This window comes from Octopus bimaculoides, chromosome 8 (assembly GCF_046866305.1).
Source record: "Octopus bimaculoides isolate indiv1 chromosome 8, ASM4686630v1, whole genome shotgun sequence".
In the NCBI taxonomy this organism is placed as follows: domain Eukaryota; kingdom Metazoa; phylum Mollusca; class Cephalopoda; order Octopoda; family Octopodidae; genus Octopus; species Octopus bimaculoides.
Genome location: NC_142935.1, coordinates 75,966,517 through 75,993,919, shown reverse-complemented (window position 1 = coordinate 75,993,919; position 27,403 = coordinate 75,966,517). Strand labels below are relative to the sequence as shown.

Here is a 27,403-nt window from a genome sequence, read left to right as displayed (position 1 = left end):
AAAGCCAGTGGCCCATCAGGAATACCACTGAGATGCTTAAAATATCTGGCAGAGTGGGGTGCAGCCTAATCACCCATATAGTTAATCAGATCATTCAGGAAGGGGTCATACCCAATGACTGATGGAGTAGTGTCAAAGTCAACTGCAACAAAGGTAAAGGGAATGCTTTAAACAGAAATAATTACAGAGGTATCATATTATTGAATCAGGTCATGACAGTTACAGGAAGTGTCATAACTCAACTAATTAGGAAGAGTGTTAACCTAGATGAGATGCAGTTTTGTGCCAGAGTGAAGCACTAGTGGTGCTGTCTTCATAGCAAGGTAACTGCAGGAGAAGCATTTAGCAAACAGTAAACCGTTGTACTTGGTATTTGTTGATATGGAGGAAGCATTTTACTGGATTTCTTACTCCCTCATCTAATGGTCACGGCAGGAGCTAGGAATAGACGAGTAGCAGCTGAGAGCCATTCAAATCATAGACAAGGCTACTGTCAGTAAAGTGAAAATCAACAGTAAGTTTAGCAACAAATTTAGTGTGCAGGTAGCTAGTGTAAAAAGGCAGCAAAAGCACTCATCTGAGCCAATAGTATTTCTCACATTGCTGCTGAGTAGAGGAATCCTAGATCAACAGTCAGGATCACCAAGCTCTATCAAGAGAGTTACTGGAACACACCATGGTTGTATAATCAGTTAAAGAATGATTCATTATGACTCAAGTTCCCAATTCAAATTCATACTGCATCACTTGTCGCATGGGTAAACAAGGAGTGCATTCTGTTGAGGTTTCAACTCCAGCCTTGGTGTCCAAAAAGTCAGCTATGGAGTCAACACAACCCCCCCCCCCCCACAAAATCTTAGATGTAAACAAACAGTTGACATTTCCACTTTTCATGCTTGAGCTCTCAGCAACTTACATCATCTACCTGAACTTACATCACTAGCAGCCTCTCAAAATATTGACATTATCTGTATTCAAGAGCATTGCATATATCATGAAGATTTTGATCTCAAGTATCAAGAGTATGGAAAAGGATGGACTATGGTTTCAGCAGCATCATGGAAGAATTCAATCAATTCAACAACCGGAGATATAGGAATGTTATTAAGTCCTCACACAATGAAAGCTTTAAACTGTATTGAAAAAGTTAACCCTAGAATTATAGTAGCAATATTTAATGGTAATCCAAAACTCACAATCATTTCACATTACAGCCTTACTCAATGAAGAATTTTATGGTGGCCTTTCAAATATAACTAGAGACATGTTCAAACATAATCTCAAAATAGGCAATGAAGATATGAATGCACACCTTGGAAGATCTTATGTACAGATACACACCTCATCCACTTAAAAATAGAAATGGAAATTCCTTAGATGAATAGATAAAACAGTATGGACTCATTTGCCTAAACACAAAATTTCAGAAAAGAAAAGGAAAGCTCCTAACATATAATAATCCAAATGGTACTAAAGCACTGCTAGATTCTTATAAACAGTAAATGGATTAATAGTTATAAATTATGAGGCTTAAAATGCTTGCCATAGTTTCACCTCTGAACATAAAATGCTTGCAGATGAGATTCAAAAAGCCTTCAAAAAAATAAGCCTTCAAAAGCCTTCAAAAAAATAAGCCTTCAAAAAAATAAAATCCAGAGAGCAACTGCAAAAATTATGATTTTGGCTGCTCTTAGGAATCCGGACATTTGCAAATGATATACCATGTTAGTGAGAAACAGCTTTAGCTCTCTCACTTTCAAATATTCAGTGAAATAACACTGAATGCAAGATACAAAATTTTCATTAAAGCATAGAAAAAAGGCAGCAGAAGAACATAATCCAATAAAAAAGAAAGTATGTTCCATAGGAAAAAAAGCAAGAGATAAGAAAAAAGTGAACCCTTTCCCCCCAAAAAGAGATCCTGGTGTAGTAAAATACTTACAGAGGAATAACGCTTATAATAATAGCTGCAAAATTTTATAACTCTATGCTACTTAATCACATATACATCTAGAAATTGAAAAAGTATTAAGAAAAAATCAAAATGGCTTTTGAAGAAGACTACTGGCTAAATCTTAACTGTTTGCAGAATTCTTGAAGGTGTGAAAACTAAAAATCTAAATGCTGTTCTGTTATTTGTTGACTACTCTAAAGCCTTTGATTTGATTCACAGAGGTAAAATGGAAGAAATACAACTAACTTATGGTGTACCAAATGAAACAGTAAAAACCATTTTTGTGGTCTTGGTCAGCTTGATGTTGTCCCATGCCCGTTTGTAGAGTTGGACCATCACAGCAGCTGCCTTGCCAATGTGTATATTAAGCTCGGCATCAAGGGATAGGTTGTAGGTGACAGTAGAGCCAAGATAGGTAAACTTCTCCATCTCCTGTAGTCTGTGGTCTCCAATATGTATGTTTGGGATGTCCGATGTAGCCTAACCATATATTCAATGGTACAATTCCTAGAGGGTGATACATGCTTCTTTGAAATTGTTGCTGGAGTGCTACATGATGACACTTTAGCACCTTATATCTTTGTCATTTGCTTGGATTACATTCTCAGGAATTCTGCTGATACCATTAGCTATAATGGATTTGCACTAAATTCTTGAAAGAGTAATAGATATTCTTCCACAGAAACCACAGATGCAGATTATGTTGATGATTTAGTGCTATTCTCCAATCTAATAAGCCAAGCAGAAACCCTTCTCCATAGTTTTGAACATTCAGCCAAAAGTATCAGTTTCTACGTGAACTCAGACAAAACAGAATACATAAGCTTAAATCAAAGCAGTATCTGACACACCTTTCAACTGTGTAGAAGAATTTACTTATGTTAGGTAGTAAAATCTCTAGCTGTGAAAGCAAATTAAACACATGCATTGATAAAGCCTTAGGTGGCATCAACAAGTTATCTCTAGTGTGGAAATCTAGACTTACAGACTCTTCAAAGCAACTGCTACCTCTGTTCCATTGTATGACTGCTCAGCATGAACTCTTACCTCAAAATTGGAAAGAAAATTGGATAGAGCCTACACTCACATGCTAAGAGTGTAGCAGCACAGGAATAAGTGTCTTGCAGTAAAGGAGATACATGGGTTTCTAAGAGAGAGAGGGGGGAGGGAGGGGGGAGGGAGGGAGGGAGAGAGAGAGAGAGAGAGAATGGTAAAGATGTAACGGTGGGTACAGTCAAGTTACAGGGAATGTCACCTAAAGAGATCATCTGACCAATGGGTGATTGTATGGGAACCTTTGTCCAGTATCAGTCATCGGCAAAGAATGTAGAATTAGATTCACAGGGCATTCCTGGAGAACTAAAGATGAAATTTTTAATGAAGTTCTTTCGTGGGAGCCTACACAAGGAAGAGCTGGTAGGGGACAATAATCTAAGACTAGTATCAAGTAGATTTGTGACAACATAAAATTGCAATCCTTCTGACCTACAGAATGTGATGAACAATGGGACTGGATAGGGACTGCGAGTCATGGGAATCCATGCAAGTAGTGTGGCCAGACGATGATATACAACTCCCTGTAACTTGACTGTACCCACCGTTACATCTTTACTATTCTCTCTCTCTCTCTCTCTCCCTCCCTCCCTCCCTCCCTCTCCCTCTCTCTCTGAGAAACCCATGTATCTCCTTTACTGCAAGACACTTATTCCTGTGCTGCTACACATACTCTAACATCTCATCAGTCACAAAGCTAGCTTCCTTGATATTTCTCATCCAATCAGTTGAGGTGAGGTCTCATTTTGGAAATTATTTGGTAACCTCACAACTGCTGGTACCACATAAAATGCACCCAGTACACTCTGTAAACTGGTTGGCATTAGGAAGGGCATCCAACCTTAGAAACTATGCCAGAGCAGACAGTAGAGCCTGAAGCAGGCTTCTGGTTTGCTAGCTTCTGTCAACTATCCAATTTCTGGCAGCATAGAAAGCAGATGTTAAATGATGATGATAAAGATGAGAAACACACACACACACACACACACACACACACACACACACACACACACAAACATATATCAAAAGAATCAAAGATCCTCCCCAAGCCATAGGTTTATGAGGTCAATTTTCTTGCATTCTGTGGTGGAAATATTTCCACCTGGATGGGACACCAGTCTGGTGCAGGATTACTCATTTTTGCGAACTGAGTGAACTGGAGCAAATGGGATGAGGTGTATTGCTGAAGGACTCAAAACAGGAATCGAAACCACAATCTTACACTCATCTTAAACACTGAGCCACATGCCTCCTATATCCATCCATCCGTCCGTCCGTCCATCCATCCTTCCATCCTTGCTTGAGGACATCTTTGTTGGGACACAATCCTTCCATTTGATGCCAAGGATATTCTGGAGGCAGCACAGGTGAAAGATATTTAGACGATGCTCTTGGTGTACGTATGGCATCCAGGTCTCACTGCCATACAGTAGAGTGCTAAATACACATGCCTGGTAAATCTTCATTTTTGTGGTCTTGGTCAGCTTGATGTTGTCCCATGCCCGTTTGTAGAGTTGGACCATCACAGCAGCTGCCTTGCCAATGTGTATATTAAGCTCGGCATCAAGGGATAGGTTGTAGGTGACGGTAGAGCCAAGATAGGTAAACTTCTCCATCTCCTGTAGTCTGTGGTCTCCAATATGTATGCTTGGGATGTCCGATGTAGCCTAACCCATGATGTTGGTCTTCTTGAGGCTAATAATTAAGCTAAAGTCTCTACATGCTTGCTCAGAGCAGTTGATGAGCCTTTGCAGGGCTTCTTCTGAGTGTGATACCAGAGCAGCAGCATCAGCAAAGAGCATCTCTTTGATCAGGACGCTTCTGATTTTGGTCTTGGCATGCAGATGCGAGAGATTGAACAGTTTCCCATCACTTCTACTGTGCAGAAACACTCCATCATCTGATGTCTTAAAGGCATGTAACAGCAGCAGCGAGAAGATGCCAAATAATGTAGGAGCAAGGACACAGTCTTGCTTTACCCCATTCTTTATTTGGAAGGCGGCTGATGTTGAGCTAGTGTGCTGTATGGTGCCTTGCATATCACCATGGAAAAATTCGATGATCTTCAGCAGCTTTGGTAGACATCTGATTTTTTGACCAACTCAAAGGCCTTTGTCAGATCAATGAAGGCCATATATAATGGCATTTTCTGCTCTCTGGACTTCTCCTGAAGTTGGCGTATGGAGAATATCATGTCAATAGTTGATCTGCTTCTTCTAAAGCCACACTGCAATTCTGGATAAATTTGAGAAGCAAGCAGTTGTAGCCTGGACAGGATTACGCTGGCAAAGGTCTTTCCAACAGTGCTGAGAAGAGATATTCCACAGTAATTGTTGCAATCACCATGGTCACCTTTGTTTTTATAAAGCATGATGATGTTAGCATCCTGCATATCCTGAGGGACTGTACCCTCTTCCCAACACCGACACTGAAGTTCATGAAGGTGCTGAAGCAGGGCGGTGTTATTGCCAGCTTTGATGATCTCTGAGGGGATGCCATCTTTTCCCAGAGCCTTGCCACTGGCTAGGGAGTCGATAGCCTTGGTGAGCTCTGCTATGGATGGCAGACTGTTCACACATGACTGGCAAGATCTTGACACCTTCAATTGCAGCTTCAGTGACTGTGGTCTCCCGTGAGTAGAGATTCTGGTAGTACTCCACCCATCTATCCATTTGCTTGTGTTGGCCTTTGATGAGATCTCCAGTAGTTGATTTCTGAGGGGCTGACTTGGTTGCGGATGGACAGAGGGCCTTCTTCAAACCGGCATACATCCCACGGGTGTCACCACTATCAGCAGCTGACTGGATACTCTGACAGATTTCCTGCCAATGCCTATTTGCACAGCGCCTGGCAGTCAGTTGGGTTTTACTTCTTGCTTTTCTGAGTTCTTCGAGTGTCTTTGTAGAAGAATCACTCTTGTATTGCATCAGAGCTGTGCACTTTGCTTCGATAACTGGTTCCAACTCTGAGAGCCCAGCACTGAACCAATCTGGGTTATGCCTTTCACTCATGCTGAAAGTATATATTGATGTGGTATACAAAGCTTCCCGGATATAACTCCACCTGCTTTCAGCAGAGGAGGATGGGCAGCTACTGAGAGTAGCCTTGATAGAAACATCAAAATGTTTCTGCAATGTAGGTCCAAGATTCTGGCAGTATTAATGCATGGTCAGCCCCTTTTCTTGGAGTGATGGACTTTTTTAGGCAAAATCCTCACCCTTCTGCTTATTAATGAATGATCTGTGTCACAATCCGCACTGTGATAACTACAGCTCAGTTGGACAGAATTCAGAAAGGATCTCCGTGTGATGACGAGATCCAACTGATGCTGGTGGTGAGATCTTGGATGTCTCCAAGATGCCTTGTGGGATGGCTTGTTGGCAAAGAATGTGTTGGTGATGTACAGGTTATGGTATGTGCAAAATTTAAGCAGTCTCTGGCTATTGTCATTCATATTGCCAATGCCAAAATCTCCAACACAAATGGGCCATGAGTCATGATCAGATCCCACGTGAGCGTTAAAGTCTCCTAGAAGGTAGATGGGTTCGTTGGTTGGTATGTTTCTAATGACACAGTTCAGATCTTTGTAGAACTGGTCCTTGGTCTCTTCTGAGCAGTAGAGAGTGGGAGCATAGATGCTCAGTAGATGTACTGGACCAGAAAAGCTTAAGAAACGCAGAGAGAGGATATGCCCAGTGCCTCCTGATGGTGGTTCTATTGAGGAGAGTAATGAGTTTCTAATGAGTTTCTCACTGCAAAGCCAACACCATGCTGATGAGGTTCCTCTGGATCTCTTCCCTGCCAAAAGAAGTTGAAATCCTGTTCTTTGAATTTGCCGTTTGAGGGGAGTCTTGTCTTCTGCAGTCCAGCAATGTCTATGTTGAGCTTCTTTAGTTCATGTCTTTCTTGTGTCTTCAACCCTGAGTAGGTCATCAGATATGCCGGGGCACCCTGGGTAGGGCCCCATACCAGGTACTGTCAGCTGGAGCCAGCTGAGCCCAGGCTCTCTGAAGTAGTGAAGAAAATTGCTAGCCACTACCTCATATATATATATATATATATATATATATATATATATATATATATATATATACACACACACACACACACATGCTTCATTCTGTTAACCACAATATTCCTCTCCCCTCAGTGTCACTGGATCCTCATGGATGACCTCATCTCTTACTCTATCACATACTCTTTCCTTGCCTTCCACCCATACTGACCCTTTAATGTAAGATAGCACTGGATCTTCCCTACACAACCTACCCTGTCACTTTTTACCTGGAATCTCTCTCTCTCTCTATCTATCTATCTATCTATCATTCCACTATCACACTTTCACAACAGTATATCTGTTCTTATTATTCATCACCCTTTCATCACCTCACTTAAAATTATCCCCCATTCATATCTTGTTTCATTCACTGTGGTGGTTCTTTAGTCTTGCCAGTTACTAGGCAACCTCACTCATGCTGGTGCCACAAATTAGCATGTCATAGAATTGTCTCCTGAAGAAGGTCATTCACAGACACTCCAATGGCCCCAGTGCAGATGATACCCTTCAGCTCTAGCTGCTCATCTACAAGAAAGTAACTCTATACAAATCCTGCATCCTGATAACTACTCAGGTCATGCCAATTGTTGCAATAGACCAATACAAGTTTGAAGGACAAGAGAGTGAGTCTGGCTCTGCACAAACTGCTCTGGGGAGTAATTTATTGAGCATTTAAAAATAGGTTAAGGAAGCAAATCAATACAAAATATCCAAAAGGAGGAACCCTAAGGCAAATGCATGCAGTTATACTTAACCAATGTATAGCACCCCCTGCAGCTCCATGGATGCTATGAATATACTGAAGGGTCTTCTCTTCATGATATATGCATGCATGGAGAGATGGTAAGTGTACTTGGGAGTAGGCACTGAAAGCAGCCCTGACACAGCTCTGCAATACAGTTAACCTTCAATGCAAATGGTCACACGTACACACGCACTTTTTAGTTCTTACACAACTAGACTCACACTACCTAAGCATGTTATTATATTTCATCTTTCATAATCATTTTATGAATATCCAAATGAGTTATGTGACACAGATTCCATATAGTCTCCTGTAACAACATAATATTCTTCTGATACTACCTTTCTGATGTATTCTTCTTTTTGCAGTGTGGAGAATGGTAATATGTAATTAAATTAATTTAATTATAATTGAAATTAATTTAATTTTTCTCTATGTTTCTTACATGTTGGTGTTACCATTTGAAATGATCATATACCTGGATTAAAATTTTTATAAAACTTTTAACATCTCTTCTCCATCTTTAATTGTTTGTTGAGTTTATATAGGATACGTGTTCTATAAATGCTCATAACACACTTTATACATACATAAATATATGTATGTATGTACACACAAGGTGGTTTCAAAAGGTTCCTGGACTAGTTACGTTTAATAAAAAATATCTTATTTACCTAAATTTAACATCTCCTTCAAGCTGTAGTAGTAGTAGTAGTAGTAGTAGTAGTAGTAGTAGTAGTAGTAGTAGTAGTAGTAGTAGTAGTAGTGGCAGCAGCAGCAGCAGCAGTAGTAGTAGTATATAAGTGGCTACTCCAATGGTTACAGCAGTGAGGGAACCAATTGGCTGATACGACATAAAAGCAGCCTGCTTGTGAAATTAACGTGCATGTGGCTGAGCATGTGTACCTTTAATATAGTTCTCAGGGAGATTCAATGTGACACAGAATGTGACATGGCCAGCCCTTTGAATTAGAAGTACAATTCATTTTTGCCAGCTGAGTGGACTGGAACAATGAGAAATAAAGTGTCTTGCTCAAGGACACAACATACTGCTGGGAATCAAACTCACAACCTTATGATCGTGAGTCGATTACCCTGACCACTAAGCCACAAGCCTTCACACACACACACACACACACATACAGGGTGTTCTTCCATTTATCTATATTTATACGAGGAGGTACCCAAAAGTAACCACAAACGCTCTCTATGGGACAAGCCCATTGTAGTTCAGGCTTCCACCACTAGACGTCACTTGATGCAACTCTTGGGTATCAGTCTGCTGACCAGTGTTCTACTGCCACATGGAGAGTCTTTGTTTTGCAGTGCTCCCCCCTTGGTTGTTGATTTTTGCAATGACTGAAATGAAGGAACAGTATGCTTCCATGAAATTCTGTTTTCTGCTGGGGAAAACCACAGCTGAAACAGTTGTCATGCTCCAAATCACTTACAAGTTCACTGCTATGAGTAAAACACAAGTTTACGAGTGATTTTCATGCTTTAGGAATGGTCATTTGTCACTTGAAGACCAACCTCATTCAGGACGACCGTCAACTCCCGAACAAATGAAAACATCACGAAAATTCCCGAAATGATCTTGGAGGACAATCATTGAACAGTTTATGAACTTGTTGATATGATTGGTGTGTTCTGGAGTTCCTACCAACGAATTTTGAGTGAGGAATTCCAAATGAAAAGAGTTGCAGCAAAATTTGTGCTTCATTTGCTCATAGAAGATCAAAAGCCGTCATGACTGAATGAGTGTTGTGAGCTGAAAGAACAGTTGGAAGTTGATCTTACTTCCTGTGTCTTTTATTTTTACCCCAAAAGAAAAAAATTCCTTAAAGGAAGACGTTTTGTAGATGTGGAAGAGAAGAAAAATAGAATGACAGGGGCATTAAAAGGCACCACTTCACTAAAGTTACAGGATTGCTTCAAACAGTGGAAAATGCATTTGAATCAATGCATTGCTTCAAATGGAGAATGCTTTGAAGGCGATAAAAGTGTAAACATGTAAAACTAAGTGAATAAAATAATATTGCCAAATTCTGGTTTCTTATCAGTACCCCCTCGTATATATACAAAGTGTTCTTCCATTTTATAAATGTGTGCATGTGTGTGTGTGTTTATATGCAAGCTGCAGTCAATAAATTGTTGTCTAAATTACACAAAAATGAAAATAATACTGGCATATCATTTTAACAGATATATTTACCAAAATTACATAAATATATCTTGAAATACTAAAGAGTAAATTATCCAATAAAATCACCATTGGCTTCAACCATAGCCTCCAGATGACTTCGGAATCTCCTACAACCCTCTGGACAGTCTCCTTGTTTAAGTTGGTGAATGCTGCCATAATCCTTGCCTTCAGTTCATCTTTGATGTTACAAGGAGTTTTGTTGGTCTTTCGCTTTACCTGCCTGATAAGAAAGTCAAACACTCCCATGTCCCAGGCGATGGACCTGATTGACTTGGAGGGATCATTGTCAATCATGGCCTAGATCTCACCAACAATTTCAGGAGTTCTTTTTTTATCAGAATGATCAGAGAGAGAGTTTTCCAAGCTGCAGTACCTTCATAATTACTATTAGACACATCTAACTGTTTCTGAATCCTCTGCATTGTCCTCAAATTGACAGCCAAACACTCTGAAATGTTTTTATTGGAGCTTCTGGCATGAATGCCAAGCAGTACAGCATGCCATTTCCAAATTTGTGGCAGAGTGAATTGGTGCTGTTTTTCTCACATACAGTGCCCAACTGATCCTACTATAATGTGTAGTCAAAAAATCAAAAATAAACAATACACATGTGCAAAATTAAAAATATAAAATGGTGACAATTTACCCATCACACTCTTTATATATATATAAACACACACACACACAGGGTGTTCTTCCATTTTATATAGATAGATAGACAGACAGTCAGACAGACAGTCAGACAGACAGACAGACAGACACACATATATACATATATACCCATACACACACACACATATATTTGTATATACATATATTAACATCTATAAATGTTTATATAAATGGTGCAGTAATAATTTATTAGCAACTCATCAAATAAACATTTAAAGCTGATTTGACAGAACATTTTTACTTTTCAAAATGACAGGAATCTCTGGGATGAAAAATGATTGATTATAACAGAAAAACAGACATTAAAAGCAAATTGAAACTGAATTAAAAAATGAATAATATAAGTCTAATGTTGATTCTATAATTGTAGCTTCTTATAGATGAAAATTAGGCTTTATCCATAAACAACCTAGATGATTATAATTATAATAATTGTAGCTATAATAATAACATTGATGTCATTGTAGCTAATGCTAATATTAACTGTTCTGATGACAATAACAGCATCTCTAACTATAATAGCTCTTCTAATATCATATGACTGAAGCCAAAAGTAAAATATAAATAAAATTTTACCTTGGAATTACTCAGCATCAACACTACTACTACTACCACTACTACTACTTGTCCTAATAATAAAGAGATTTTAAACATTCATTTAAAAGTAATATTGGAATAATTGGAAGAAATGGAAACCAAATATAAAGAAGGAAAAACTCATAATATCAATAATAATATTAATTCTTTCTTCTATAAGCACAAGGCCTGAAATGTTAAGGAAGTGGGCTAGTTGATAACATCGACCCCAGTGCTCAACTGGTAACTAGTTTAATGGCCTTGAAAGGATGAAAAGCAAAGCTGACCATGGCAGAATTTGAACTCAGAACATAAAGATGGGTGAAACATCTTTAAACATTGTGTCTGCATGCCAATGATTCTGCCAGCTCAATGACTAAATAATAATATTAACAACAACAATAATTATGTTAATAGTATTGATATTACTGATAATAGTGTGATGAATCACAATACTAATAATAAAACACCAATACTGATGGTAATTTAACATGTGATACAAATAATTGTAATTGTAGAGTACTCAATAATTGCTCTCTAAGTGTCATTACTTACAATATAACTTAGTTTATAAATGACTGTTTATGCTAAGCACCAGAATTTGACTAAAATATGCACTGGGTCTTTCACTGATTTCAAGAGGTGATATTGAGCTCATGTTAGCTCATTTTCTAATATTAAAAACAAATCATCCACTGCATCATCAAATTATAACCATCACATCAGGGCTAGGAATATTTCCTATTAGATTACCTGGTCTATTATTAGAGCTGGAAGACCTTATCAAGGTAGCTGCACTGCATGCAATTTGTGCAGTAAGGAAGTTTGGGGAATATTATGGGAAAATTGGAATTTTCTCTTGAACAGACAGTAGAATGTAATTACTTTGCTTCAAATCACACTTAAGTGAGTGGGATTTATGAGCTTTCTGTTTTGGCATCAGTACAGGATTGGTGGTGCTTCATACACTGGTCAATGTAGAGTATATTTAGTGGACTAGGATATGTTGACCAAGGAGGGAAAATAGGCAGAGAGAGTAATGACTGCAGCAAGTCCATAAGTGGGTGAGGGTAGTAATTGTGTAAGTGTAAAAAATACTCAATAATCTAGGACATGTACCATTGCTCGGGTGAGCAAAAGAGTGGATTAGAAGAGAGAGCAATGACATCTGAAGAACCAGAATGTAACATTTGATTATATTAGCAACTTCAGATACAAAACCAGAAATTTCTATGGCCTATCCAAAATAAACAAAATAAATCTGTAACACTTGTAAAAACTCTAAAACTGAATATATTAAAGTAACACTTTCAATTTCAGTTACCAGATTACACTGAAAAAACTTCATTGTTGATGGACTGAGATTCATATTGCAAAACAATTATTTCAAAATGAATGACTCAATGTACTGACAAATATCAGGAAGAGAGATGGGTACTAAAGTTACTCCCCATGGGTTAACATGAAAAAAATGTATGATAAATTGCTAGATATTTGAAAACACATTTTACACATATTTAAAGGACAAATGGTAAAGATATCTATCTAGGTGACTGTTCCATTTATGGCAGGATAATCTTGATAAACTTATGGAATTTAAAAAATCTCATTAACAGCATCAACCATAATATTGAATTTATGATGGATTTCAACTAGAAGGAAGTGCCATTTTTTAGTATTTTTGATTATGAAAACAAGTGAGAAGATAGAAGCAAATCCACTAAAAGCCTCCTCTTCATATCATGTCACCCTAAACATACATGAAAAACATTCCTTTCAATTTTGAAAAAAGAATTGGCACAATAGTATCAAATCCTTCAAAACATAATCAAAGACTGGATGAATTAAAGAACATATTTATTCAAAGAGCATTTCTATCCAGTCTAATTACAAATGGAATAGAAAGAGCAAAATGTATATATTTTCAAGATTTAAGAAAGATAAAAAAGTAGTGCCATATGTATCTACAATGTACTCTTGAAGTACTAAAATATTTGAGTACATTTATAAAAACTTGCTTATTTTATATAAATATCAAAAAATTCTAAAAAGTTCTAGAAAATCAATAAATCATCAATAGCAGAAGACAACCCAAGACATTGAAAAATTTAATAATTAGCTTGAAAATTCATGAACGAGTTTCCAACATCCTCTTCCCGATAACATGTGGAAGATAAAATTGTGCTACATACATAAATTTAACTAAAGACTCAGAGTTCAAGTTTCCGGATAGATAAACCTTCAAACTTACTTGCAACTCTAAGGATTTAATCTGTGTAACAGCATGTCATGGATGTCAGGAAAACTACATTGAACAACCCAGATTATTGCACAGACAACACATTAATGAAAAGAAAATTCCCAAAATTCTGTTTAGTGACCATATAATAACATTTGCAGGAATGAATCTACTTAATTTAAAATTATTTCCAATTTATAAATGTTCATATACAATTACAGAACAGCAATGAATAAATGAAGAAAAAAAAATCATTTAAAAAAACTAGTCACACTTGATAAATAATCACTTTGAATACATTGTTACAAAACAATGTTTACAGCAGTTCAACTAGTGATAATAAGGATAGTAATGAAATCACTGGCAAAAGGGGTAGGTAGTAACAATGACAGTAATAGTTGGGATAATGATGGGGTGGGCAGTAACAATCATTATTATGATAAGGATGAAGTGAGGACCCTATGATTAGAAATTTGCATTCATGGTTGCTGCTATCCTGTCCTGGGGAAGGAGTATGTTTAAATATTTGCAGACTGAACTTTTTTGCATGTTGGCAGGGGGCAAATGTCTTCTCTCTTGAATTTAGCATGTTAGTTGCAGGTAGGATGCTCAGTTTTATAGTTATGCACAGATTATATTTTGTGCCCCTTCTGTTATGGGCACTTGCTTTTGCTAAAATGCTCCACTTGATGGTAGAAATATTTATACCATTGTCCTTTAGATGCCAGATATACTTGGATAGAGATAAAGAATTCCTCCCACTACTGTTACTTGTTAGTATGTATAGTTCTCTTATTGTGGTTTAATATCTATGACACTATATTACTGAGGCAATTATAACTAACCTTGACTGTATTCTTATTGAATATTTAGTGGTATGCGTTAACTGGAGAAGTTTAGAGAGAGCTTACCTCTGCTGGTGACAAAGAGCCTCTCACTCAGAGTAAAAGGCAGACTGTATGACACATGTGTACGAACAGCCATGCTACATGGCAGTGAAACATGGGCCGTGACTGCTGAGGACATGCGTAGGTTCGCAAGAAATGAAGCCAGTATGCTCCGATGGATGTGTAATGTCAGTGTGCATACTCGACAGAGTGTAAGTACCTTGAGAGAAAAGTTAGACCTAACAAGCATCAGTTGTGGTGTGCAAGAGAGACAATTGCGCATGTTGCAAGAATGGATGAGGATAGCTGTGTGAAAAAGTGCCACACCCTAGCAGTTGAGGGAACCTGTGGAAGAGGTAGACCCAGGAAAACCTGAGATGAGGTGGTGAAGTACGACCTTCGAACTTTAGGCCTCACTGAGGCAATGACCAGTGACCGGGACCTTTAGAAATATGCAGTACGTGAGAAGATCCGGCAAGGCAAGTGAGAGCATAATCTGTGACCTCTGCCAGAAGTGTAGCCAGCTCACTTATTCGTATCTTTACTTCATTGGACACTAAATACTCTGCTTGCGAAGATCTGTTGAGGGAAGTGAATTTGGAATTTGAAATTTGAAATCTAAAATCGAAATCGAACTGAATCCAAAGACTGGCACCCATGCCAACCTTTCCTTCATTCGACACTAAACTCTGCTTGCGAAGATCTGTTGGGGCAAGTGAAATCGAAATCGTAATTGAACCATACTCGATGACTGGCACCTGCACCAGTGGAGCACTAACAGCACTGTCCGACTGTGTTCATTGCCAGAGCAGCTGTCTAGCTTCCGTACTAGTGGCCCGTAAATAGCACCATTTGAGTGTGATCATTACCAGCGTCGCCTTCTAGCACTTGTGCTGGTGGCATGTTAGAAAATCATTCGAGCGAGGTCGTTGCCAGTGCCGCTGGACTGGCTCCTGTGCAGGTGGCATGTAAAAAACACCATTTTGAGCGTGGCCGTTGCCAGTACCGTGTGACTGGCCCTCATGCCGGTGGCACGTAAAAGCACCCACTACACTCTTGGAGTGATTGGCGTTAGGAAGGGCATCCAGCTGTAGAATCTCTGCTTGATCAGATTGGAGCCTGGTGCAGCCTTCTGGCTTGCCAGTCCTCAGTCAAATCGTCCAACCCATGCTAGCATGGAAAGCGGACGTTAAACGATGATGATGATGATATATATATATATATATATATATATATATATATATATACACACACATATATATATATATACATGTATATACATATACATGTGTATATACATATATATACATGTATATATATATACTTATATATACATGTATATATATATATAGACATGTATATATATATATATATATATATATATATATGTATATATATATATATAAATAGATAGACAGACAGACAGACAGACAGACAGACAGACAGACAGACAGACAGACAGACAGACAGACAGACAGACAGACAGACAGACAGACAGACAGACAGATGGCGAGCAAAAGCATTTGAAGAGGCCAGTTTAACGCGTGTAAGACAGAAAAGAGAACTAGTGAAGAATGTTACAATCGATCGAGAAAGTGAATGACAATGACCTTTTTGTGTGCACAGTTTGTGACAGATCATTTTAAGATCCACAAAGATCAGAACTTATCTGCAGCTCTTGGTGGTCCAAATCATATGTGCAGTCTATGTGGTTGTCTTTTCAGAACATTGCCTAAGACCATAAAATATAGGTTTGAAACTTATAATGTCCATCCCCTAACTGTCCTACAAGACAATAGCATAATGAATATAAATACTAACTAACCCTTTCATTACCAACCCAACTGAAACTGGCTCTGGCTCTGAGTACAAAGTTTTGAATTAAATTCTTCCACCAAACCTTAGTCACAATTTATGTTCCTAAACTAGCTGAATGATAACTAAGTTATTTTACTAAATTCTTTGTTATATTTAAAGTAATTGAAAGAAAAACAGAGCATCTCAAAATAAATACAGTAACGAAAGGGTTAAGTGTCAAGTATTTCAGTTTATCTGTTGGGCATAGGTTCAATCCATGGGTCATTTGATCTAATCTGTATATGCACTGGTTTCAGTAGTATAAACAAGTGGCATCACCAGTATGAGACTACTATGAGAATATCCATGCTATGGTCAATGGAACAAAAACAATTTACCCCATTGTGTGAATAAAAGGATTCCATTTGAAATTCCAAAAACATTACCGAATACAACAGGCAACTGCAAAAGACCATAAGTTGCAACAACCAAGACATTGCAGAATAAATCAGGGTGTATTAATGATAATGACAGTAAAGAAATTCAGACTAAAATAAGTCATAGGCAATACTATGGGGCAGACAAATGAGCAAAAGAACTGTTTTTATAAAGTTTTTACACACATTACATTGATAATAGATAACAAAGACTATTATCATGGTAGGTGACTTTACAAAGTGGATAGTGTCCTTGGATTTAAACTTACAACACCTATGTTCAACGTTAAATCTGCTTTTGGTTAACATTACCATATCCGGTATCAACTTGTCCGTTACATCTTCTTCATCAGCACTTAAACCCAAAAAATTGGTGAATGAAGAATGATGAAAATTAGGCAGCCTACACAATACATTAATACTGAGAGAGAGAGACAAATATTATAAATTATTGAAAGAGAGATTTATGATTTTTGATTGCTATTTCTTACAAACTGTCACACTTATTGAAAACTTCTTCTATTCTTATGGCCAAGACAAACTTATTTTTCATTACCTGTTTGTATTGATATTTTTGCTGCATATTCCAATTACTTCATTTCTTCTCTTCACTAATCTACTGCAGTTTTTTATGTTACTTGTGATGACATCCCTCAATATTTTGAATCCAGCGATGTTCCAACAAGTAGTGATGTTCCAGCCACTCAAGAAACAATTTCATTTTTGACTGTACTGTTGCGAAATATATTTGGCCTAATTTAGGCACATTTTGCAGCAAATAAAATTTCTAGTGAGGCACAGCCATGCAGCTTATTAATAGACATCATACCACCAACTAAGAACTGAACTGGCAAAATATGATGGTCTGATGTGGGCATACTCATTCCTGACCTTATAATAAAAAAATTACCAGTGCCCCATGTCTGCAGATACAAAACCAATATACCTTCAGGTCAAAATTGGTAAACCTTGACTAAAAACAATACAGATCTTGAGACACAGCATCACATGATATAACAGCAGAACAGCAGGTCAGCTATATCAGTACAGCAAGTTTTTTAGATGCCTCTTCACCTAGTATATATCTGTCTAAATTATCTGTATATATATGTATTGCTTTTTGGATTATTGCAAACTTCTACCAGTACATGGTTCACTGCTTCTAACACTACAGGCCATGATTTTGTTACTGTTAAGCTTCTTTCACATTACAAACTTTCTGAAAAGAACAACTAACCATAGCTTCGTATAAGTTTTTGCCCTCACATCTTTTGTTTCCATTGCACAGACTAAGCTACCTTGACAAATTGCATGAACAATGATCATATGAACAGATAATCATTACTGTTAAAATACATGTCACACCCTGAAGTTACTTATCTTTCTTTGTCACTTTACAACAACTGAATATGCACTTCAAACAGAACTTTTCCTTCAGCTAGTCTTGCTATGAGAAACATGTTTAGCTGCATTAATCCAAATGTAAATTATATTTCTTTATAAATTTGGAACATCAGCAAGAAATACCACAAAACACAACCTGAAGTCTTTCTTTTTTACACAATATCACTGAAAGACTTGAAATGCATTGTTGACAGACACAAGCCACCATATTGTTTTCATCATTGACAGGCAAGAAACCATTAGACAAACACAAGTCTCCATACTGTCATCTCTGACAGATAGGTTATCTTCACTTTCATGATGAACCATAGTGAACAGTCTTTCTTCATTGTTCTTCTTAAATTGCCAAATTATATAGAACACAGCTATCTGAAATTAACATCATGCGAGCAATTTTGTTTGCAACTCTGGCTATGATTAAAGTAGAAGTTCAAGATTGCAATTCATCTCAGCTTTCCTGTCAGACTATCCACCACTGTCATCATTATTGTCATCTTTGCTACTCACACAGCAAGAATGTAACCACTGTTCAACTCTTTTTCTGTATGGTTTTCCTTTTGACCATGACTGACTTATGCATCTCAATTTTGATCCATTATATACTGACTGTCTTCACACATAAAATACTTTTAACAGCTACATCACTATTGCTGTCACACATGCATTTTACACACACACTGTTAACAAATTGACTTGCAACCTAAGATTACAGCATATATTTATACATACATGCATCTCATTTGTTCTTCAATCCTTACTGACTAATTTCAAAACATTTTCAAAATTTGAACAATAGGTGCAGGAGTGGTTGTATGGTAAGAAGTTTGCTTCTCAACCACATGGTTCTAGGTTCTTGTTAGATATTTCTCTAATTACTGCTGGAAAAAATGTCCCTCAGTTCTCAACTCTCTCTTACTATTTAACTAATCTTTATTTCACACACATCTTACAAAACTGCACATCACGCTATAAATTATGAATATTACTACTTAGTGTTATTAAAACATTGTTGAAGATATTTCCTTGTCATTACAACTTCCTCAACACTTGAATACTGCAAAAACTTTAATGGACACATTGGACGACACCAGTTAATTCAATCTACATGGGTTATGGATATGATACAATGGATGAAGAGGAATAAAAGCTTTTGGAGTTCTATTATGCAAATGATCAAACAATTTGCAACACAAGCTTCAGCAAATTGGCCAACCAATTAGTCACCTATCATTCAGGCAGACTTCATACTCACCTGGAAATGGAATATAGAACTTGTGAATACTAATTCTTTCATTGGTGAAGAATGTACCAGTCAACAAGGAATAGCGATTAGTGATATCAGGGTAAGAGCTAGAAGAGACCCATGATTATCTGGACAAGGAAGATACACAAGCTTCTGGCCTTATGTAAGTTCAAAGAAGTGCTAAGCAATGCCTATGGCAAGGAAATGATAGAAACCTATAATAAAGAAGACAAGTGGGAATTTCTAAAAGACAAACTGCTGCAAACCACAAAAGAGGTCTACAGATGAAGCAAGGTAATTGTCAAGTGAATAGTGACATGACAGAGTGGTATAATAAATTAAAGTATAAAAGTAAAGTGAAAGACCTGCAAAGAATAGAAGAAAGGAGAGAAGCAAGTAACTATATCATATTTTTAGTAGAGAAGCCAGAATTAAGAGGTTTTCCAATGTCATATGCTATAAGAATAAGAGGCAGGAGGTGTTTCAGATTACAAAGGGGTGTGTCAGTGTAATCTGGATGTCATTGATGGAAAGTGTGTATGGAATGGTAGTAGCACATGTGCCCTCACTGATGCCAACAAGAAAAAAAGCCTGAAATTACTATTATGAGAAGTTGTTTAATAAAGAAAATGTGTGGGGAAAGAGAGGAACTACTCTAAGTAGATGCATTAGAGGCAATGGCTATTAAATTTGTCAGCCACATGGTAGGTTAAAAGTGTAATTAAGAATATGAGGGTTGGAAAGGAGCAGGATAATCAGGGAAGTTGTTGAGATACTAAAAATATTTGTTGAAGTAAGATACATACTAAATGCTCACATAGTAAATCAAGTAACACGGGGGAAATGTTATCATAAATGACTAGCATAGCAATATCTTCACCTACTGGTACAGAGAAAAGAGTAACTACAAACTGATGGGCCAAAATAACAAAAGTAACAGGAAGATTTATGGTGCTGCTAATTAGGAAGAGAATTAGTTCAGATACCAAGTTGGGGTACCATCAATGCTCTCTCTTTTTTTTTTGTTTTTCTTTTTTGAGACACCTACAGGAGAAACTTTTAACTGAGAGTAAACCATGCCACCTGGAAAGTGGCCAAGTTTGATATTCAAAGAAGGCATGGGCAGGAATTTTATGTTGTGTACCAGATGTAAACCATGGTTGCACAAGAAGTGCAGTGGGATCACAGGTAGGTTGACCAAGAAATACTTTTTATGTAGCACAGCAGCAGCTAGCAATAAGTAAAGTGTTTCAAATGCCAAGAAAGCTTTCTCAAATTAGTTGACAACTTCTTTTATCTGGATGACCAAACTAATATTTAAGTTATATGTTCTGAAAGCACAGCCGTTGAAGTAAGAATGGGAGAGAAAAGTTCGGAGACTTTTCAACTCTGCTTACAACAAACAGACTTTCTCTCTCTCTCTCTCTCTCTCTCTCTCTCTCTTTCTCTCTCTCTCTCTCTGAGTGAAGGGCAGATTGTATGGTGTTAGTGCACAATATGATATTGCTTGGGAGTAAATCATGATCATTAAATGTGGATTATGCATGGAGGCTGGAAAGAAATGAGACAAGCATATTCCACTGGATGCAAGATTTTAGTATGCAGTAACAAAATAATAGAAAATGCAGAGAAAAATTGGTATGAGAGGAATCAGCAGTAGTGTGCAAGTGTAGACTGCACTGGTATAGACATGATGCATACAAAGGACGACAGTTGGGTAAATAAGTATCAAGCAATCCAAATAGAAAGAATCTGTGGAAGTTGAATACCAAGGAAGACATGAGGAGTGGAGAAGGATGTTGAACCTCACAAAGCAGAAGACAAGGGACTGCAACAAGCACTGTTGGAGACAATATAAATGAAGGGGGGGGGGATGATGATGTTTTTTCATCATAAATTAGTGGAGTCAAGCAACATGGAAAATATTTTTTTTTATGATTTTACAGAAATTACAACACAAAATAATTACAGCAAAATTATACAAATCTATAACACATTATTTCTATATTGATTTATATACTTTGACCTCATCAGCGAAGCAATAAACTTCTTAAAGTAGTAATGGAAGAATTAAACCAAATTTACTAGATTGCACACTGGATGATGGAGAAAAATAAAACTGTTCAGGGAGATGGGGGTTACCTATGCCTTTCCAAAGACATTAGCAACATAAGAAGACTGAAAAAACATCAACTAACCCAAAACCAGATAGTGGACCCCATTTTCCAGTGTTTATTTCTATTTTATAGTGCTCATCACATCAAAGAGAATATGAATAGATTACCTGTATGCGTTCGAAGATGAGCTTTTAAATGAGAGCTTTTTGTGTAGACTTTTTTACAGCCCTCATAGAAACATTTGTGTATTCTTCTTCTAATGTCTGAACTTGATCCATTTTCAAATTGGTGAATTACTTGAGCAATGTGTCCTGGTTGAAGAGAGTATGAACGTGATTGTTTTCCTGGTGATGAGTACATGGCAACTTTTTTTATTTCACTTCTTTCAGTATTGTTTAATTTATGTCCAACCCGACATTTTAAGAGGCAGCTTCCAATTATAGAATCTTTTGGAGATTTATGAGGGGAAACTGGTGTGTCACTCAAATTGCTATCCCATGACACACCACTTGAAGAAGATTCAAAACTGTGCACACTAACAGAATCCATTGTCTGATCTTCCAAATTGAGGTCTTCCATCTCTTCAAAACCATCACCATTGCTATCAGCATTCTCATCTTCTTCATCTTCATCATTAAAATCATCAAAAGAATTTTGATCAGATTTAAGATTTTTAAAAGCAGTTAATTTTGGTTCGTTTTTTAAATATCGCTCCATTTCCAAACAGTTCTGTAAATATAAAGAACATTGAATAAAACATTAACATCAAATAACAATAACTAAACTTTGTTTTAAATATCTCAAAATTTGCAGGAAACAGGGAATTTATTTGAAATAGAAAGTTAATTAATTAATGTGGAGGATTAATTTTACTAAAGAAATTATTTTCTATGCAATATTTGCAATACTTTGTGGTTGTTGATAGTGGTGGTGGTGGTGTTGACAGTAGTAGTTGAGTGTGTGTGTGTGTGTGTGTGCATGAAAGCTGATGTCGGAGCATAGATCCAATTAAATATAACTGTGACCATCTATAATACAAAATTTGATTATAATACAAGTGAGAAAGCTTCTACCTGGTCAGTCAATCTGCTACAAATTGCAGCCAAATTTCCCTCAAATCACACTAACACATCATGAAAAAAAAAGATTCATTGGATAATGTGGTCCTGACTATACTATATGGAAAATATGACAGACTGCTCATAGCTGGACATCATAAGTTTGCTCAGAGTTAACCATGAGGCTAAACAATAATTGCAGAAGAAAGTAACAAAAAAAAAATATAGATAATCATTTATAAAATGTATGTAAAAGTTGTTGATTAGTGTAAATCTGCAAGGCTGAATAACTGCTTATATATCTATTAAATTGATAAATATTCTAGTTGCATTTATGTGCATATTCCTTAAATAAAGTTTGTTATGTGTAGATATGTATATAGATTGCATAAGTTGATGAAACATTCAATCCACCTCTCAATTTTAATTACAATGTATTGTTTAAAAACATTTCCTAGCATCAGTTTGGGGAAATTAGTACTTTAAGGCCAACATTTACCATCATCATCATCATCATTTAACGGCTGTTGTCCATGCTAGTGTGGATTGGACAGTTTGACCAGGGCTGTCAAGCTGGAAGGCTGCACCAGACTCCAGTCTGATTTGGCATGGTTTCTACGGTTGGATGCCCTTCCTAACGCCAATCACTCTGAGAATGTAATGGGTGCTTTTACATGCTACCAGCATGGGTGCCAATTGCATGACACCAGTATCTGCCACAACTGCAATTTTACTGGGCTTGATAGGTCTTCTTCTGAAGCAAGAAAATGCCAATGGTCTCGGTCATTACCTTCGTGAAGCCCAACATTCAAAAGGAGCTTTTCATATGCTACCAGCATCAGCCACTTTGCCCCAATGAGACCCAAGCAATAAAATACATACATGAACTTCAGTATGTACAAATATATTGCATATCCAAATATAAAACAAACTACTGATAAATTATATAAAAAAAAAGAATACCAGCAATTTATAATTTCAATACAACAATCTGATAGCAACACACTGTTAAAAACATGTTTCTAGAGAGAGATTAGCAAGTGAAATTTCAGTCATTTGATAGAAAAAAAATAACAGACGCTCCTTGTTGTTTAGGGTGTCAAATATAAATAGAAAACAAAGAATCCATATATAATATAAGGATTGGTTTCAAGTAGATCAGTTTAAAATCCTGAAACATAAAGATTGACACAAATATTAAAACATAATTATTTGAAAATTATTTTATATATTGTTCATTTTTTGTTTATGACATAGCAGAAGGGCAGTGCTTGTGACATGTTTTAGAACCTGTGAGACTGGTGAGAGAGGAAGTTATGCTGAAATGCAAGGTCTGATTTAAATGCTAACAACAGAGTGGGCTTCACTAAAGGTTCCCAAGAGCCAGATGATGGTGCAAAACTGAGCAACAGATTAAGTCTGCCACCTAAGAAAAGAAAAGACCCTTCAAATAGGCTACTATATAATTTCTGCTGATCATTCCCTCATAAGGCTTTGGTCAAGGCTATGACAGAGGAAAGGTATATATGTTAATATTCTTATTAAATAATAACTACTTACATAAATTTTGACAATGAAAAATTTACTGAATAAAATATTGTTCTGTAATTAAAAAGATTTCCTCTAACTATAACCAAGGATTAGATTCTGTTCCTGATCTAGCCATTTGATTAGTAAACAAAAGTTAATGATAGCATATCAACCCATTTAGTTAAATTAATAAAACGATACAGAAATCAGAAAAAGAACATTATTTGTAAGTATGGCATAAATAATTGACAGAGCAAAATATCAGTTTATGCAAAGTTAACCTCATCAGCTATAAGAGAGTGATCAATTTCACTAACATGTACTACCAACAGTAAAACTTATCCTTTAAAGAATTCTTCAAAGATAGAAAACCCTTCTCCAGCCAAAAAGAGAAACCAGTCTCCTTATCAATTTTTTCCAGTCACTCCAACTGCTCTAATTGTCCTTTAACTTTCACACAGTCAAAATGCACATGTGTAAAAATGTCTTCACTGAAAATTCATCTAACACTTCCAGTTTAGTTTGAAGTCCAATGTTGCTTTAAGATTAAATGAATACAACACTATGAAAGTGACACAAATGTGTATTTGATACCAGGACTTGTCACAGGAGCATTGTACTGTCAATAAAATATTAATTTGACAAATGTAAACCTACAAAGAAGAAAAAATTAAATTACTGAAATTACATCATCTAAAAACTATAAAATAGATCACTTAAATGGAACAATTCTTTTTATCAATATTATAAAAAAATTCTGAGTAAAAGAACTGAAAATTAGACCGCTCCATTAGCACACAGTAATTAAGAAGTATACAAAATAGTAAGAAAAGTAAAAATATTTTTTTCTCAAAATAGGTGTTTCAAATTTTTTTCAGCTTAAAAATGTTTTTAAATAATGACAGAAAAAAATATAGGTGGAAAACCATAATCAGCAAATTCACACCCGTGGTAGACAAAATTTACTCCAGTTTACTCCTGTCCTAAAATCTATTGTTATGGAGCTGGATTTCAAGGGGATTTAAGTAGGGTGAGAGTAGCTGTGCAGCAGTGTATGAAAAATGTTAGGAAGGTGTGTGTATGATGTTACCTGTACATGAGATAGTATGTTTTATGGAGGTGTAGAAATATCATGCAGGTTGAAAACAGTACTTAGGGAAAAGATTCTTGTGGTACACCAGTTGGGAAATTACAGATTCCAGAAGAGTTGGTAATAGAGGCTTGATGGCTTGACAGGTAGTTTAATAGCCAGTTATTTTGTATTGATTCTTAAGGAGGTGTTGTGTATATTTAGCATGAACTGATACTAGGGAAGAGACTAAAGAGCTTTGTTGACATTGATGCTAGTGAGAATGATGCACAAAGAAGGATTGTGTCTTTGTTTAACTGACTGCCTCAACCCCCATTTTGAGAAGATGGGCTTCATTTAAGTAAAAAATTAGCTACAAGTCATTAATTTAGCTATGGAAATATGTAAAACACTCCAGAATTGTAATTTAATGCATGCACATTCAGTTATGTAGACTATATGTATGAACATATATGTAAGCTAAACATACAGTTCACAGATGCAATTATATCCAAGATTGCACACATACATTTGTATGCAGGCATGCATACACATATGCATATGTACATGCAAACACATTCATGCACACACACATACACACAAACATACACACATGAGGATTGCTCCATCTTTACAGGTGAATACTGTCTCTCTGAGCTTCCTCATTGTCAATAGCATTTCTGACATTCTTTCCATGACCTCTCAGTTAACCACCATAAAAACCCGTGTAATTTGCGCACTGGTGTAATTTACGCAGGTGATTTTCAGGATAAAATTTGTTAAAAAAAAGCTTCTACTCATGTAAAATTTGCACCCAAAAGTTTTCAGAATTGCCAATATGACCAGGGAAAAAGGTTTTCAATTTAGTTGTATTTAGCATAATTTCACTTACTTATCATTAGATTTTATTAAATTTTCATTAAATAAAAATAATTTCTGTTTAACAGGTATCACATTAAAAGCTACTAATTTACGAAGTGTTTGTGTTGTTTATGATAAACTTTATTTTACATTTCTTGCCAACAAGAGATTATGTCTAATCTTTAGCATACTGCCGTATGTCTTCTCAAATCAGGATCACAAGAAAAGTTGTTGATAATTCTTATCAACAAAAACCAAAGCTGATAAATATCCACAAGTGTTGCAAAAGAAGTTTAATTACCAATAAACATCAGCTTCGATGACACTTTACTCAACCAACAGAGGAAGGTGACCGATCAAACTGATTATCTAAACAAAATTCTGATTGGTCGAAAGTGTCATCTTATCTCAAGCTCTGATTTTCTGCCTATTCTTGTTGGAACCTTTGATACAGAGAATCAAAATTTTAATCCCTTTCACACTTATAAAATGTCAAGCAAACTTAAAAATTTGTCATTACCGTTTTAGCCAGGAGACTAAACTGATAGTTTGGTAACCTGCTACAATAAACATTAAAAATCAAAAGAAAATAAACAGCTTTGCAAGTTTAACTCAGCGTTTATTGAACAAGAGGAATGCAAAATTTAAAAAGTGACTTGTTAGAATATACGTTTGTGAGGAGATATAAATAAGAATATCAAAAATCTACTATACCAAAAGAACTGGTAATATGTACATTACAAGTGTTCTATGAAGAGAACATACGATTGCTGCATAATTCAACATGAATGTGAAACGACATTAAACATCATATAAGGTAAATGAAAGTTTCTGTAGGAACACTAAGTTATATTCACTTAGTGAGTTTACAGGCACAAGGATGAATTATGATGATGTTGTCAACGTTAGTTGCAGTAAGAGCTGGTGGCGATGATGTCGGCGGTGATGAATTTCATTGTTCTAACACAGAGAAAGCGAGCAATAGCTTCCTAGAGGCAAATGCAAGCTAGACTTCTTAAGCAGAGAAAAACTGATCTATTAAAGGAAATTGCTTCACTCCATTGAAATAGGTAGAAACTCCAAGTAATGTAAAATATAGCCCAGACCATGATTACCAGCATGAATGTCAAACTTCAAAAAGTAGTTAACCATTTAAGTGTTTTAGTAAATTTATAGAGAAAAAGCAAGCATTATACCGTCCAGCATAAATAAAAGTCAACTTCATTATATTTTTTCCATAAAAACTTATTCTGACATTAAATGTGTCAACTTCCAATACAAATGTTTACATTTGTACATCATTTTTCAACAAAAAAATTTCTAAAATAAGTTTTGGAAATGATCTACTCATGTAATTTACGCACCCACTAAAGTTTATTTTTGTTTTTGTGAAAAAAGTGCGTAAATTACATGGGGTTTTATGGTATTCAGTCATGCTGCAGATATGCATGATTTGAGGCAAAGGTGACAGACAAAAGTTGTAACTTCCACTGAACTG

The 27,403-nt window shown here is 36.3% G+C and overlaps 1 protein-coding gene across 2 annotated transcripts in view; it reads right to left on the bottom strand.

Annotated features, from left to right (window-relative positions):
- LOC106869066 (Krueppel-like factor 6) overlaps positions 1-27,403 on the bottom strand; it is a 91,784-nt gene that overhangs the window by 2,567 nt on the left and 61,814 nt on the right. For both annotated transcript variants that reach the window (XM_014914584.3, XM_052970172.2), the window contains exon 2: positions 21,555-22,116. In XM_014914584.3, coding sequence (XP_014770070.1) covers positions 21,555-22,116 — 562 coding nt within the window. The remainder of the gene's footprint in view (positions 1-21,554; positions 22,117-27,403) is intronic.